The 14906-nt window shown below is 44.8% G+C and overlaps 1 protein-coding gene across 7 annotated transcripts in view; it reads right to left on the reverse strand.

The window, feature by feature from the left end:
* ADGRL3 (adhesion G protein-coupled receptor L3) overlaps nt 1–14906 on the reverse strand; it is a 558102-nt gene that overhangs the window by 396842 nt on the left and 146354 nt on the right. For all 7 annotated transcript variants that reach the window (XM_088444095.1, XM_088444094.1, XM_088444093.1 and 4 more), the window contains one exon: nt 510–613. In XM_088444095.1, coding sequence (XP_088300221.1) covers nt 510–613 — 104 coding nt within the window. The remainder of the gene's footprint in view (nt 1–509; nt 614–14906) is intronic.

Consider the following 14906-nt stretch of genomic DNA (forward strand, 5'->3'; position numbering starts at 1 on the left):
AGGTGCACCTGTATGCTTTCGGCTACACACTCACAGACAGTTCCGTGGTGACTATCCCCACTAACAAACTGCCGGCAGTTGCGCACAGCCACATGCATATGCACGCTAAGGATGGGCCAACACACAACTGGTTTCAGAAGAAAGGCCCTCAAAACATCAAATGTAAATTCAGTAAACTACACTCTCTGGGTGCCACAAGCCTAGGAGTCACAAGTGCATTTGTGTCAATTTGAAAAACACCAAAACATGAAATTGGTCTAAAGCAAATTTCATCCATCATTGCATATATGTACTGCACTGTCAATAAGTATAACTGGTTCACAATATTTGTGATGGTTGCCCTGTTACCAAGTGTCATGCAAAGACATCTTATCGACCAGCCAATTAGGCCTCTAATAAGGTAGTATATATTTTTGGTTATTCATTTGGCATTATTTTATATACAATTGTAGCTTTGCACTCAGATTCCTGTTGTTGTTTCATAAATGTTCTACTGTATAAATTTTCACCTTCTGCCCGATATGACTGATCCATGGAGAAGAGCAATTGCTTAAATCAGGTCCTTGTGGATTCCATATTCCATCAGGAGTGATGCAAGTGTAGGTTGCCACACCTGCAAGAAAACAGCAAACTGTGAGTAACAATGTTAACACTGGATCAGTAGCAGACATACTAAATGCAACTAATGCAACAAAGAACCAAGTATAGTTAGTCACAAATAACATGTATATCAATTAATAGCTTAACCATTTATAATCCACAGTCAATCGCATTTTATTTATTTGCACCTTTTTAGTAACAGTTTCAAAAACTCACATAAAAACTTGTCAAATATTATAAATGTATTATTATGGCATTGGTAAACACATTAGTATAGAGGTATCAAACTAAGAGGTCTGCCATTTGGAAGACTCTATTAGCATGTATGGCATGACGCATTGGCATGGTCAATAAATGGGCATAATTTGCCTGATGTGGCCACGGCTTTATCCACACATTGAAATGTATGGAAAATTGGCAATTCACCATGACAATTATTCAATGCATTACCCATTCTCATTGCCAATATACTAATCTGGTGCTGTATCTATCTTACTGTTGCTGTACTGCACATGGCTTGACAATCTGTTTGAATTCATATTTCCTATTTCGGAATCCTATATTCCACCATTATAAACATCTCTGACTGTTGCATAAATCCTGGGAACAACTGAGAACCGGTATGCACTAAATAGCTTTCAGGAAGGGGAACGGGGCTAAAGGTAAAGAATACGTAAGCCTGGTCACGTGTTCACTGACAGGTATTGGGCCCAGACATATTTCATGGGCCTAGAATGTAATAACATGGGCATTGGGCCTGATTCAGAGCCTGACGCTCTGACCAGAGCGCTCGCTCTGAATCAGGGCCCTCCTCCATGAAAATGGAGCGTCCTCCTGGACGCTCGTATAGCTGTGGGTGACCACCCACAGCTATAGCGAGCGTCCATGATGATGGTCGCGATGGTCAAGACCATCGCGACCATCGGGCTTGCGACGGAGACTCTGCGGTAGGGTCTCGCTGCCGCAAGCCCTGGAGTGATTTTGGCTCTATCAGAGCCAAAATCACTCCCACTGACATCACTAGTAATGTCAGTGGGGCCGGCTTCAGACGGTAGGCGTTCAATGGGAACACCTCCGCCTGGCCGCCACGCCCCCGGCACGCCCACCAAAGGGGGCGTGCTGTCAATCAACATCGACAGCACGCCCCCTTTGGTGCGAGACCCGGAGCGACAGCTTGGCTGTCGCAGTCCGGGTCTCGCGCATGTGCACGACGGAGCTCCCTCCGTCGTGCGCATGCGCAGTGGGGCAACATCGACCCGTTTGCGAGCATCCTTTGCTCACGAACGGGTCTGAATGACCCCCATTGTCCAGTGCAAACTCTGGTACACCAACTTTGGAGTCTTTTTTGAATCAATGAGACCCTACATGCCTGTATAAATTTAGCTTAGTATACTTTTAGTTGAAAAAGGAGGGGGATTTATCCCCTTATTGTTCCTCAGCACACTGAATAGTACTTGCAACAATATATGAAGACTATATGGTAATAGAAATTCAGAGTTATTAGTTGCATGCATTTGCAAATACATGGAAAGCTGCTAGGCCTCGTTACGGCTTCTCTGTCACTAGCAGTCCCTAACTTTAGGAGATTCACGTCCGGGGCGCAGTGCACCCCGAAAAACGTCCAGCCCAGGACCCCCCAGGGCATCACACGAAAAATGGAAAAAGAGTGACAGTGCAGTGTAAAGTATAGATGTGTAAGACTAATTAATGAGTGTTGAAATAAGGGGTTAAAATATATGTGAAATATTACATAAAAAAATACAAAAATAATATGCATGAAGGAGCCAGCATTGGTAGGGCATGCTGGTTCTAGTAGTGCTAGTTGGAGTTCCCAGGGGTGACTCCCAGGTAAGCTGGCTCTCAATGTGGATGCATTTATGTATGTGCCTTTATCAGGAGGCCTTACATTTGACAAAATATATATGTGCCTTTATCATGAGGCCTTATAATTGGTATATTTTACATTTGGGGTGAGCGTTTGGGCGTAAGGCCCCCGGGGCTGGTCTGGCTGGGCACCCTCATGGCATCACCACTTAATACACATAGTTGCTTTTTACATCACATATTATGTTTGTATTTTTACAAAGCAGCCTAGCAGCTTTCCATGTATTTGCAAATGCATGCAACTAATATCTCTGAATTTCTATTACCATATAGTCTTCATATATTGTTGCAAGTACTATTCAGTGTGCTGGGGAACAATAGGGGGTTAAATCCCCCTCCTTTTTCTACTTAGTATGACCCCTCCCTTTCATGCACCGGATTAGTGCTGCTAGATTGATTGAGCAGCTGCCATTTTTGTTTATACTTTTAGTTGCTAAGGGAAGAGATATCAAGTAACAGTAGCAGCCTAGAGAGCTCTTCAGCCACGCAGGGCTGCGTATGCACTTGCAGTGGCTAATTTATGCACGCTCATGAAACGGCATTCAAACGCCCAGGCACGTCTGCGTTTCCAAAACAACGCCCCCGTCAACACCCCAAATGGTCACTTCCTGTCAATCGATCTGCAATGGGCCTCCATGGTCGCTGCGGCATCGCACAGCTTGCATACGCAATGGCAAACAATAGCTCAGTCTGCGTGCGAATTGCAATACCGTCGACCTCTGAATGACCAGCTACAGATAGAAGCACGGGACTGGACACAGAAGATCCAGCCACAAGGAAGATACAGAAGATCATTGATAGAAGATCTGCATATCAAGCTCACCAAGGCCCATATGAGGGAACTGGGATTACAATTCCTCCGTCCCACTGCAGCCTGCAAAGGACCCGTGGAGTCCACGAAAGCGGAGGGAAGACATACGACAGAATGAATTCCTGCTGGACCAGCAAGTTGTCTACATGAAGGGCTCCCGGAACTCTGGTACTGGAGCAGTACCTCAGTAGTCTGTGTTCGTGCCGAGATGCCACCAAGGCAATGTCTGGCTACCATCAGTGAAGAACTAGGATCTGAAAGGCGTCTGGACAAAGCCTTGATTTGCCTGGGCAGATGCCCAGGTGGCCGAAGAAGCTCTCTTCCCGGACTCTGCGAAGGAAGACTACCGACAGAGAAGGGGAATGAAACACTGCCCAGATGAGAACGCGACTCTCCTGATGGTTTATGTAGACGATGGCAGTCGTGTTATCAGATTGAACTTGGACCGGACTAGGCTGTAGGAGCAGAAGCGCCAGGCAGAGAGCTCTGACAATTGTTCAGAGATCCAGAAAGTTGAACGGCACCCGGCTCACGGAAGTTGTTGACTGAAGGTTGTTCCCCGTGTGGAATCCCAAAGAGGGCAACCCCTGTCTACAGTGTGCAAGAAAAGGGGAAGTGCAATGAATGTGACCTCACTCCACAATAAGTGGGGCTTTACAGGCAAGGGATTTACTAAACTGTCAGAAGAAACTTAGAAATAAACTGTACGGGGGCGTGTCCTGATCGGCAGGCTGAGAAGACGTGCCTCGCCTCAGCTCCTGCAAAATACCCACATTGGGGGCTTTTTTGGGGGGATTCCCCACCCTCAACCCCAATATGGGGGTTCATCACTAATTAACCCACTCTGCTGGCATCTACTTGCGAGCGCCGGAGGGCTCCAATGACTTGCTACAAGGCGCGGCCTACCTGTGGCAAGAAGCCGGGGCCTCAATTAGTGGCTCTGACCGGTCTCACATCCAGCGACTATCGCTGGACCGCCGCAACCCTGCAGCCTACCCCTCACCAGGTGACACTGGCGCCGCTGCCTCCCACCTCCTGATGCCCTTGAGGAGCCGGGATTGGGACTGCCGACGGAGGTTCAATCGGGTGATTACACCCGGCCGCCATCTTTGATTGGGCTCCTGACACGGCGCCCCCCGCTCTCACTCCTCCTCCTATATAGGGTAAACTCACCTGCACCTCCGGAGCCTTGCCCGGTCTTTCTGCCGACTGTGGCTGTGTCCTGGGCGGCCGACGGAGACCCGACCTCTCTTCCTGCGGTGCGCTGGGGATGCTCACTCTACATCCTGCAGAGCTGTGGAAAGTCAGCTGACCAGCTCTTGAGCCCCCTGGACTTGCACCGTTGCAACCCTCCTGGGACAGTGTGGTGGGGATCCCACTCCACCTCTCTCTTGTCGTTCTATTTGGAGGAGGTGGGGTGCTGCCATAGCTCCCTTGTCACTTGCCTCAGTTTATTACTATGTGTATGGCTCTGGCTCCCCCCTGTGGCAACCTGCTGTAATTACACGCATGCAAAAGTGACACCAAGCTCCTCTCCCAGGTCTGTGCTGAAATGACATCTTCGGCAATACCCAAGTCTATATCTTTCAACTCAAATTTCCTCATGTAGACCCTCTTCGGATATGTCCATGTGTGTGGCCTTAATAACCTCTGCGTAACACAAATACACTTCTGATCCTGAGCTTACATCCTTTATGAAAAAATTTCTAATTTCCTCTTCGATGACCCCTACTGGCCCTACTCAAGCCCCCCGAGATGATACCCCCGGTGGAAATTCCCCTGACTCAGACTGCTCTATCACTCGTTCCACCAGCTACCGCAAACGCAAATCATCAATCAACTCTAAAACATCTAAGATGAAACCTGCTGATATTGCTGCTATTTTGGGTCCTCTGAAAAACTTGCAGGAATCAAAGAAGCTATTGAGTCTACTTTATCTCAACTAACCCAACATTCTACTCGTCTAGACGAAATGGAGCAGAGGGTATCAACATTAAAAGACGACCGGAGCACTGTCCAACAAACCATTGAATCTCAACATAAGGACATTGCTATCCTCACCGACAAACTGGATGACCTACAGAACCGTAGCAGGCGCAACAACCTACGGGTCATAGGCATCCCAGAATCAATAAAGGGTCACGAATCATTAGATCTCCTTTCTAATTGGATTCCGGAACTAGCTATGGACTTAAAGGGGGTACCACTGGCCATTGAGAGGGCACATAGAATTGGGCCAGATCGCAAAAACACCTCTGATCGCCCGCGTCCTGTTATAATGAAAATTTTAAATTACGCAGATAAAACTAAACTCCTGGATCATTACCGTAAAACAGCCAGTCTATCATACAAGGGGAAACGTCTCCTCATGTTCCAAGACTTTTCTGTTCACGTCACTAACAAACGCAGAGACTTTGCCCCGATATGCAAGCATCTATTCGATAATAACGTCAAGTTCTCTCTGCTATACCTGGCCAGGTTGCGGGTGTTTGAGGGAGGAAAACCACTCTTCTTCGAAGATCCAGCTGCAGCAAAAGCTCATTTTTTGTGTCCTGACACTTGACTGACCTGCATTTAAATCTTCTTGCATTTCACTTTGCCTGTCTTACTTTTGAATATAGGCCACACTGTGGATATATAGATTAACCACATATGTACACGAAATACCACTTTTTTTTTTCTTTACACAATTTTTTTATGTTTATTGTTTTGTTACATGTTGAGATATTTTGTGCTTGTCTGTGCCTGGAGGTCAGATCTTCCAGGGGCTTGCCTTTCCTCTCGTGCTGGGATAGGAAGGGACCCCTTTATGTTCTTGAATCTATTTTTTTGCCGTTTCCAGCTGTGGGAGTAGGTTAACATGAGCAAACCTTCCCCATCTCAACCATCTGTAGAGAGAGATGTTAAACTTCTACCATTTAATATAATATCATGGAACGTTGAAGGACTTAATAGTCCTATCAAGCGTAAGAAGGTGATTACACATCTTGGTCGTATGTCTCCACATATAATTTTTCTCCAGGAAACCCACTGGATCGATGATCCCAGAAATTCACTGAGGGCCAGGTGGATCGGGGATTGTATCTCCGCTCCGTATGGTAACAAAACCAGGGGTGTGGCCATTTTACTCAGTAAAAATCTACAATACTCCATTTGCAGGAAATACTTAGATCCCGATGGGAGATATATTTTATTAGATATCAAGATTGATGACGTAGTCTATACTCTACTTAATGTATATGCTCCGAATACCTCTAATCAAATTTTTTTTGCAGCGCTTTTGCAGAAGGTTCTTTCCTGGGGCAGCCAAAATCTTATATTGGGGGGTGACTTGAATACAGTTGTCGATCCATCCTTGGACAGATCTGGGGTGAGTACACAAGTCCCTGATCACTCCTATTCTCTTCTTTCTTCCTTTTGCACACAATTAGATTTACTAGACCCGTGGCGTGTGCTTCACCCACTCCAAAGAGACTACTCTTTTTATTCTCACCCACACTCCACCCACTCTCGTATTGACTATTTATTTATATCCAAACATTTGTTCCATAAAGTCACTAATACATCCATTAAGAACATTATTATATCGGATCATGCCCTGATAGTTATGACTATCCAACTAGCTCTGCCCCGACACTTCTCCAAGTGCTGGCGTTTTCCTGCATACCTTAATAAATCCCAAGATTTTTTTCTATTTCTTAAACACACATGGCTGACCTATGTTAATGACAATTCACCACATATAGCGGACACGCCGCTATTTTGGGGGCTTCCAAAGCCGTCCTTAGGGGACATATCATCTCATATCTCCATTCCAAACGTAAACACTTCACCACCCGTCTGCAAGAGCTAAGCTCTGCACTCACAGCAGCTTATCGGACCTACAAACGGTCTGATAATCCTATACACAGGGAAGCATACCTCTCTGCTAGACAGATATATGACACGTTTCTCACTGAACAAGCCCAAACCAAACATGACTATCAGAGAAATAAATTCCATAGATGGGGAAACAAATCAGGGAAGTTATTGGCCAATCTTATTGAAGGCCCACATACTAAGACCTAGGTGAACGCCATAAAAAAATCTAATGCTATCCTTACCACTCCGACTGATATCTGCGCTGAGTTTGCAAACTTTTACAAATCACTATACACCAGGGGCCCAGATGACATCAGCCAGGGACACTCCTTCTTGAAAGAATTGTCTTCCTGAATTGTCTCGGGAAGCGAGGGAATCCCTTGATGATCCCATCACAGAAAAAGAGGTAATTGACACCATTAAATCCCTCCCAAATAACAAAAGCCCTGTCCCTGATGGCTTTGGAGCAGAGTTTTATAAGACACTCCGGGAGGAACTAACCCCAACGTTGACTAAACTCTATAACCACATCCTCACTACTAAAGAGACCCCTCTCAGATTCAATGAAGCTACAATTATTGTATTAGCGAAACCTGGCAAAGACCCAGCCCTGGTGGGCTCGTACCGCCCCATCTCCTTGTTGAACGAGGATTTTAAAATTCTAACTAAATTGATGGCTAATCGTCTACAGACGTACCTGCCCCAACTAATTTCCCCTGCACAACTTGGTTTTGTTAAGAATAGGCAATCGGTACAAGGAATACGAACTGCTATAGCCGCAATAACATGTGCACAAAGCTATGGATAACATACTCGTTAATTTAGATGCAGAAAAAGCATTCGATAAAATAGTATGGTCCCATCTTGAAAGAGTATTGCACCATCAACGCTTTGGTATAGCTTTCTGTAATTTAATAAAAACCCTCTACGATACACCCACTGCCCACATAGTGGTAAATAATGTGACCTCTCCTCCATTTCACCTTGAAAGGGGCACTAGACAGGGGTGCCCTCTCTCGCCCCTCCTCTTTAACCTGGCCTTAGAGCCCTTTATTCGATATATTATACAACTGCCTGGATTTGCTGGCATTAGAATTGGCAACCAAGAGATACGTGTCACAGCATTTGCAGACGACCTCCTCATATTTACGTCCAACCCCAGACAATCCATCCCTCTTTTAATTAGGGCCATAAATAGGTTCTCCTCCTTTGCAGGCTTTTCCATTAATTTTGAGAAATCAGAAGCTTTGGCCATATTTGGACAGGTGGAGAGGGGATGGGGTGATACATTTCCTTTTCAGTGGGCAAACAATCACCTTGTTTATTTAGGGGTGGCAATTCCATCTCATTTGACCCATTTATATATCCTAAACATTGATCCAATTATTCGCAAAATAAAAACCGAACTTAGTTTGTGGCAAAATCTACCTATTAACCTGTTAGGACGCTGTAATTTATTTAAAATGGCTTGTTTCCCAAAACTGCTATATATCCTACAGATGACTCCTCTTATACTTACAAAATCAGATCTATCTTTACTCAATGCCACCGTGTCTAAATTTATCTGGAATAATAAAAGACCTAGAATTAGCCAAAAAAACCTGTCTCAAACCATACTAAGGGGGGTGTGAACCTACCGAATATTAGACAGTATAATTTAGCTTGTCTTCTACACTTCGCTATAGATTGGATCACTGGAAACAATATATACACAGATGTTGGATTAGAGTCCCAGTTATGTGCTCCTCTATCCCTTAGCTATTTACTACATATACGGGTGTCAAGATTGCAATCACTTAATCTCAATAACCCTCTTATCACATCAACCATTCAGGCATGGCAATCCTATAGAAAATAACTTAAACTCCAACAATTCCACTCTCTAGTACTCCCTTTTATTGGCAATCTGGACTTTCAGAAGGGAGAGGCATCATTGCCCTTTTCCGCCTGGCTCTCTTCTGGAATCTTAAATTTACGTACGCTCTTAAACGACTCACACCTCCCCCTCACCTTTAATGAAGCCATGGAAAAATATGGACTTAGACCCCAACACAAATTCTATTATTACCAAGCTATCCATTATCTACGTTCTATCCTTTCCCAATTAAATGAGCAGGACTATGCGAACCCTTTAGACTCTCTCACACACACAACTACATATTCCAGCTCAACAATATATACACGTATACGCACAGAAATAGATCCGGAGACTGAACTTTTAGAGTTGGATAAGTGGTCCTCCCAGATTCCCTCTATGTCTCCGGGTTTAATTTTGGAGACATTTCAAATTAACTTAAAACTCATTCCTGCTAGCTCCTACCAAGCGATGGCATATAAATTACTACATAGGGCATATTTGTCACCCAAAAAACGCCACTTGATGGGTATATCGGACGAGTCAACATGCACCAAATGCTCAATTGAAGACGCAGATATCATGCATTGCCTTTGGGAATGCCGACACATAAGGAAGTTTTGGAACGAGTTACATCATTATGGATCTGGGGTGCTGGGCATACCTTTTCGGTGTACTGCGTCATGGGCTATATTTGGCCATCTAGCTGACCAACCCGAAATTCCCAAATTTGATAAAAAACTTAATAGTAATTCTATCCGCAGTGGGTCGGAAGGCCATATTACAGCAATGGATCCATGACTCACCACCAACTGTTTGTATGGCCACTTCTAGACTACTCTTTTTATTCAATATGGATTGGCTGGAAGCATCTTTACATAAGGAAACTTTAACCCCTGCGCTTTTCCAGTGCTGGGGTAAATATATTCAAACACTAGCCCCTTCAACTAAACTAGCAATACAATGGTGCTTTCAATTCACTTCGTGGTACTCCTATCAATTATTAGATAACCAAACTCCTATCACCACCTAAATTGTCCGTCTTCCTATATCACGGCCAAACATCTGTATTTTCCTCTCTCTCTCTCTCTCTATTTGTAATTTTATCTTTTATCCCATGGATGGATCGACGACCTAGGGTGTAGATGAGCACAGGTTAAGGTTGAAGTTGTTATATTTCTATTTCAACATTATCTAATAGAGATGATTATAAATGTCTAAATCTCTATATTATAGTAACGATTAGTTAAATATATAAAATTCTGGAAAATATTGGTATGTTTATATACACTGATTGTGAAAGGCCTCCAGTTGATTTACTTTATATTGACAAAGCTGTATTTGTTAAGAGGTCTGCAATGCCTTGCCTTTTTTTGTGTATTTTCATTTTAATATACCTCAATAAAAATATGTTGGAAAAAAAATAAAAAAAATAAACTGTACTTCTGAACACAAATTGCACACAGAAACATTCAATGCTGTATAAATGGGCAGTTAATGCTCAACAATCCAAACCCCAGTCGGTAGGAAGGAGTGTAGTGTATAACCTGACCACAGAGGAATAGGTATACAGGGCGACAGGAGCCCTTTACTGCTCTCCAGAGACTGACTGAAGCTGGCACCATTTAAAATGGCTGCTCAGTGTCTCAGTTGGGAGAGAAGAGAGGAGGGAGAATCCCTGTGGCATGGCTGTTGCAGTGAGGGAGCGTGCCATGGGAGTGGGGGAGGGGCTGAATGGGGAGAGACTACCTCATCCTAGCTGAACCATATCCCCCAGGGCAATGGCTGCTTCTAATGAAGCGCCCCATTGCCTGTGTCTTGGTAGTCTAGTGTAGGTGCCAGGCGGCCTGGGCAACCCCTATCAGCACCACCGTTGGTCTCTCACACGGGTGGTAACAGCCACTGCAGCATGGCACCCTGTAATCAGGGAGCTGCCCTTACCTTAGAGCACCGTCTGTGCTCCCTTCAATAGCATCTGGGTCCCCCCAGTGTGCTGGGAGACCGATCAAGGTCACTGACCCGCTCGCCAGTGCCACGGCCGCCGAGGGTCGGTGGAGCGGCAGTGTGGGTGTCCGATAGGTTTTTCTGTCGCTGCCCGCTCATAGATTTAAATTTTTGTTTACTTTATCTATTTTTTTCTAACATGTGCCCTGCAGGGCACCAAACTGAATTGGCCTGCCTGAGGATCTGGGCGGGGTATAGGGAGGGAGGAGCCGAGGCTGTGGGTGAAGAAGTTGAACTAGTTGGTGCCCAGACTTCTCCTTATCCACCCTATACCCATGGCCTAAGCCTGTGTCCCCTGTGGAAGTGTGAAAAGAAAATGAGGTTTTCAGCTCAGCACCAGTTCTTCTGACTCATTTTGTTCCCCAATGCCCCTTCATTGTAGAGGTGGATATCCTAGAGGCTAGAGTGAGAACAGATCCAACGTATAGTTGGTACCATAGACGTAACATCTCCCTTGTATTACCTTTCTACATTCCTTTAGACTTGTAAATGATTTGCGGAGTAGTACACCTGATGTGAATGGTCAAATATTCTCTGTAAAGCGCTGCAGAATATTGTGCGCTATATAAATGACTGGTAATATACATTTTTCTGTAGGTGCATAGTGTAACACCATCTGACCAGCAATTTCTAATTGGCTTCAAATTGTTGTTATTTTGTTTTACTTTATTATTTTTATACCAGCAATAGCATGCAAAACATTTGTTCTATATGCTATATTGGGATTCGGGACACTGAGCACAACGTCCAAACCTGTTATTACAATATATGGTATCTCAGGTAATGAAGCATTGCACTCTGTTGTACAATTATTCATTCACCAAGTACTACAATTGAATAAAAATTGTTATGCAAAGCAGGAGTAATTAGCAACCAATGTATCTAATTTAGGCACAAAAGATACATGTTTTCAGTGACATTTAATTATAGAATATGTGTAGTATGTGGTCAATACATTTGATTTAAGAAGCTACAAAATATAGGCAGCCCCCTCTCTGTATTCAGGACATCTGTTTCTGTGGATGATTCTTTGGCAAAGGTATCTTGGATAGTTTATAACAGATGTGTCCACATATGGTACACCTATACTGAAATCACTTTATATAGTCCAAAACACCACTAGTGGATTGTAATTGCTATAGGGACCCAGTTATCAATAATCGCGATATTAGTGCCCAAAATCGACCAAGCAGTATTTCGGGAGAAAAAAATAAAACTACGTAGTGTGTATACATAGCAGATTCTCCTTTAAGCAAATTTCCCAGCATCCTCCACTCACCTGAAGATTGTTGCCATGGAGACAAGATTGAGAGGTCTATTTGTATGCAGGGGGAAGCTTAGTTGCCAATTCTGCAGAATATGGCTTTACAATTTTTAAATTCATTTTTCTTTGCCTGTGCTTTATAGTTCACAGTCCTCTATATGGTGAATCTCCACCATATCAGAGTTGGTGCATAATTCAAATCCCCAAAGTAAAATGTGTGCTTTTCCATAGAGCAAGAAATCTCCCTAACAATATGACATCTTTCGCTGGGTAAATTGAGCATGTTTGAATTCAGCAAACCTAAATTGCAGTGTAAAAATAAAGCTGTCCAGCATTTGTGGGCTACGGGCCTGATTCAGAGCCGCTCGCTAGATGCGATCACTCGCACGATGTGTATGCAAATTGCGTAAGCAGTGCTGCTGCACAGAAATGCATTAGCACGCCTCGTATTTCTTAGAGAACAAACCAAGTGTATGCAGACACCCACCAGGTTGTTTTAAGACTCCCACTTGTGCACGTAAATGTCCAGGAACTGTATGCAACCATCGGTACATCGGATGCTATCGCAGCGCTTGAGGTTGACCATACCCTGCCACAAGCACTTCAGTGTAAAAACAAGCCAGGTGACGTGTACTATGATGCTGTCTTATAATTATGCACACCTCTAAAACGCCATTGAGATGCTCAGGCATGCCTGCGTTTGCACCTCCACTCCCCCGTTTTTAATGGCCAGCCCCTGTTACTACCTACAATCGGCTTCCCCTGTCACTCACTCTGCTGGGCTGTCTATGTGCAGCGAGCAAATGCATTGTGAACTTTCGCTAAGGTATGCACATGAGCACTGCAATGCATATGCATGCAGACAATGCATACCATCGAGAGTATGCATCTTAGCGAGCAGGTCTGAATCAGGCCCTACATGCAAAAGCAGCCAGTATTTACCCCACAAATGAAAAAAAAAAGTATGTATGTATTTGCACCCCTTGCATTGCAGCATGGTTTGTCCAGGTACAGAGTTACTTGCTATTTCTTAAGGCGCACATCCACATGCCGACTAGGGAAAGACAGTACGATTACGGCATCGTAATCGTACCGTCGTTCCCCATCCCTGCAAATCGTTCAGTGTAGGCATCCTCCATCATCCCCGAACATGGCCAATCTGTCGTTATCGGCATGTTCAGGCGATGATTGATGTCGGAAACGACTAGCGGGAGCGCGCATCGCTGGTCGTTTCTGACATTATAGCATACCTCCCAACATCTGAAGAGCAAGGGGCGTGACCTATATGAAAGGAACGTGGCCTAGCGCATACGCACAGCATCTATTCTCGCTCTGCGTACATGCTGCTCTGCTATGCAGAGCAGCGGTGTATGCTTCCCTCAACTTCCCCCCCATTGCGGGACACTGCGGCCCGCGTGTGGGACAGTCCCAAAAAAACGGGATTGTCCCGCTGGATGTTGGGACAGTTGGGAGGTATGATTATAGTGCACGATTAATGAGCGACTGCACAATTACGATGTCGTAATTGTGCAATCATTACTATCGCCTAGTGGATGCTCCCCTTTACTCTATTCCCAACTCTGAATCAGACCCAGGGCCGTAGAGAGCAGGGCCCTGGTAAAGGAGGGGGCATGGCCTAATCACGGAAGGCATGGCCACACCCCACGCCATGCCCCCCCCCCCACAGCCATAGGAGAATGCTCCGGCGGCTACAGCAGCCGCGAGCAGTCTCACACTGCAGCCCAGCACAAGCTGTGTGCTGAGCTGCTGTGAGGGAGGGGGGGGGCGACGCCAGACTCTAGCAAGCCTGGGCCCCTGGTAAACTGTACCCGCTAACCCCCCTCTCGGCGCCCATGATCAGACCCACCTGGCAGTGTCAGTTACCACAGCTGGTCAGAGGCTGCAGTACAGGGATCGATCCAATGGGGACAAACTCAGAAAAAAGACTGTAGTTCCGAAGGTCTACAGTTCTGTGAAATCTCCTGCAATAGGCTATTATTACATAGCTGAGATACATAAATAATGTAGAAACTGGAGTTTCTGCATAAGTTTATGAATAATGGGTTTGATAAATATGCCCCACAGTCTGATTACATAATAGCTGCTACATGTATATTGGCAAGATATTGGTATTTTGTATTCCCGCTAATTTAGAGATCATTGGATTTGTGTACACCTCCGATGGTTATTGATAGGTACATGTGCAGGATCTGTATTGCGCATGTGCCAATCAGTGTCTACAAGATTGCTTGCAACGCCCCCTAGTCGCAGCATGATTGACAAGCTGCAGCCATTTGGAGGCAGAGACAGCTACGTGGTCCATTTTACAAAACACTGGTGTGTTGTCCCCGTTTTGTAGGCGTGCAGAGGTCAGATTTCCTGTGTTGGCCTTCCTACACAGATTTCCTGGCCCCGGGAAAAGAGATCCGGCAGCCAGTCTGAGTAAGCTTAAGCGTATTAGCTGTATTGCACAGCTGCTGTGTACAATGACACAATATTGTACAACTTTGAATCAGGCTTTACATTGATTATTGCGCGCTAAAGGTTCTTATGATTTTGACAACATTACAATATTAATCTGAAAAACAGAACAATGGTATTTAATAATGATAATCAATTATGAAAAT

This window comes from Taudactylus pleione, unplaced genomic scaffold, assembly GCF_031769625.1.
Source record: "Taudactylus pleione unplaced genomic scaffold, aTauple2 ptg000347l, whole genome shotgun sequence".
Taxonomy (NCBI): domain Eukaryota; kingdom Metazoa; phylum Chordata; class Amphibia; order Anura; family Myobatrachidae; genus Taudactylus; species Taudactylus pleione.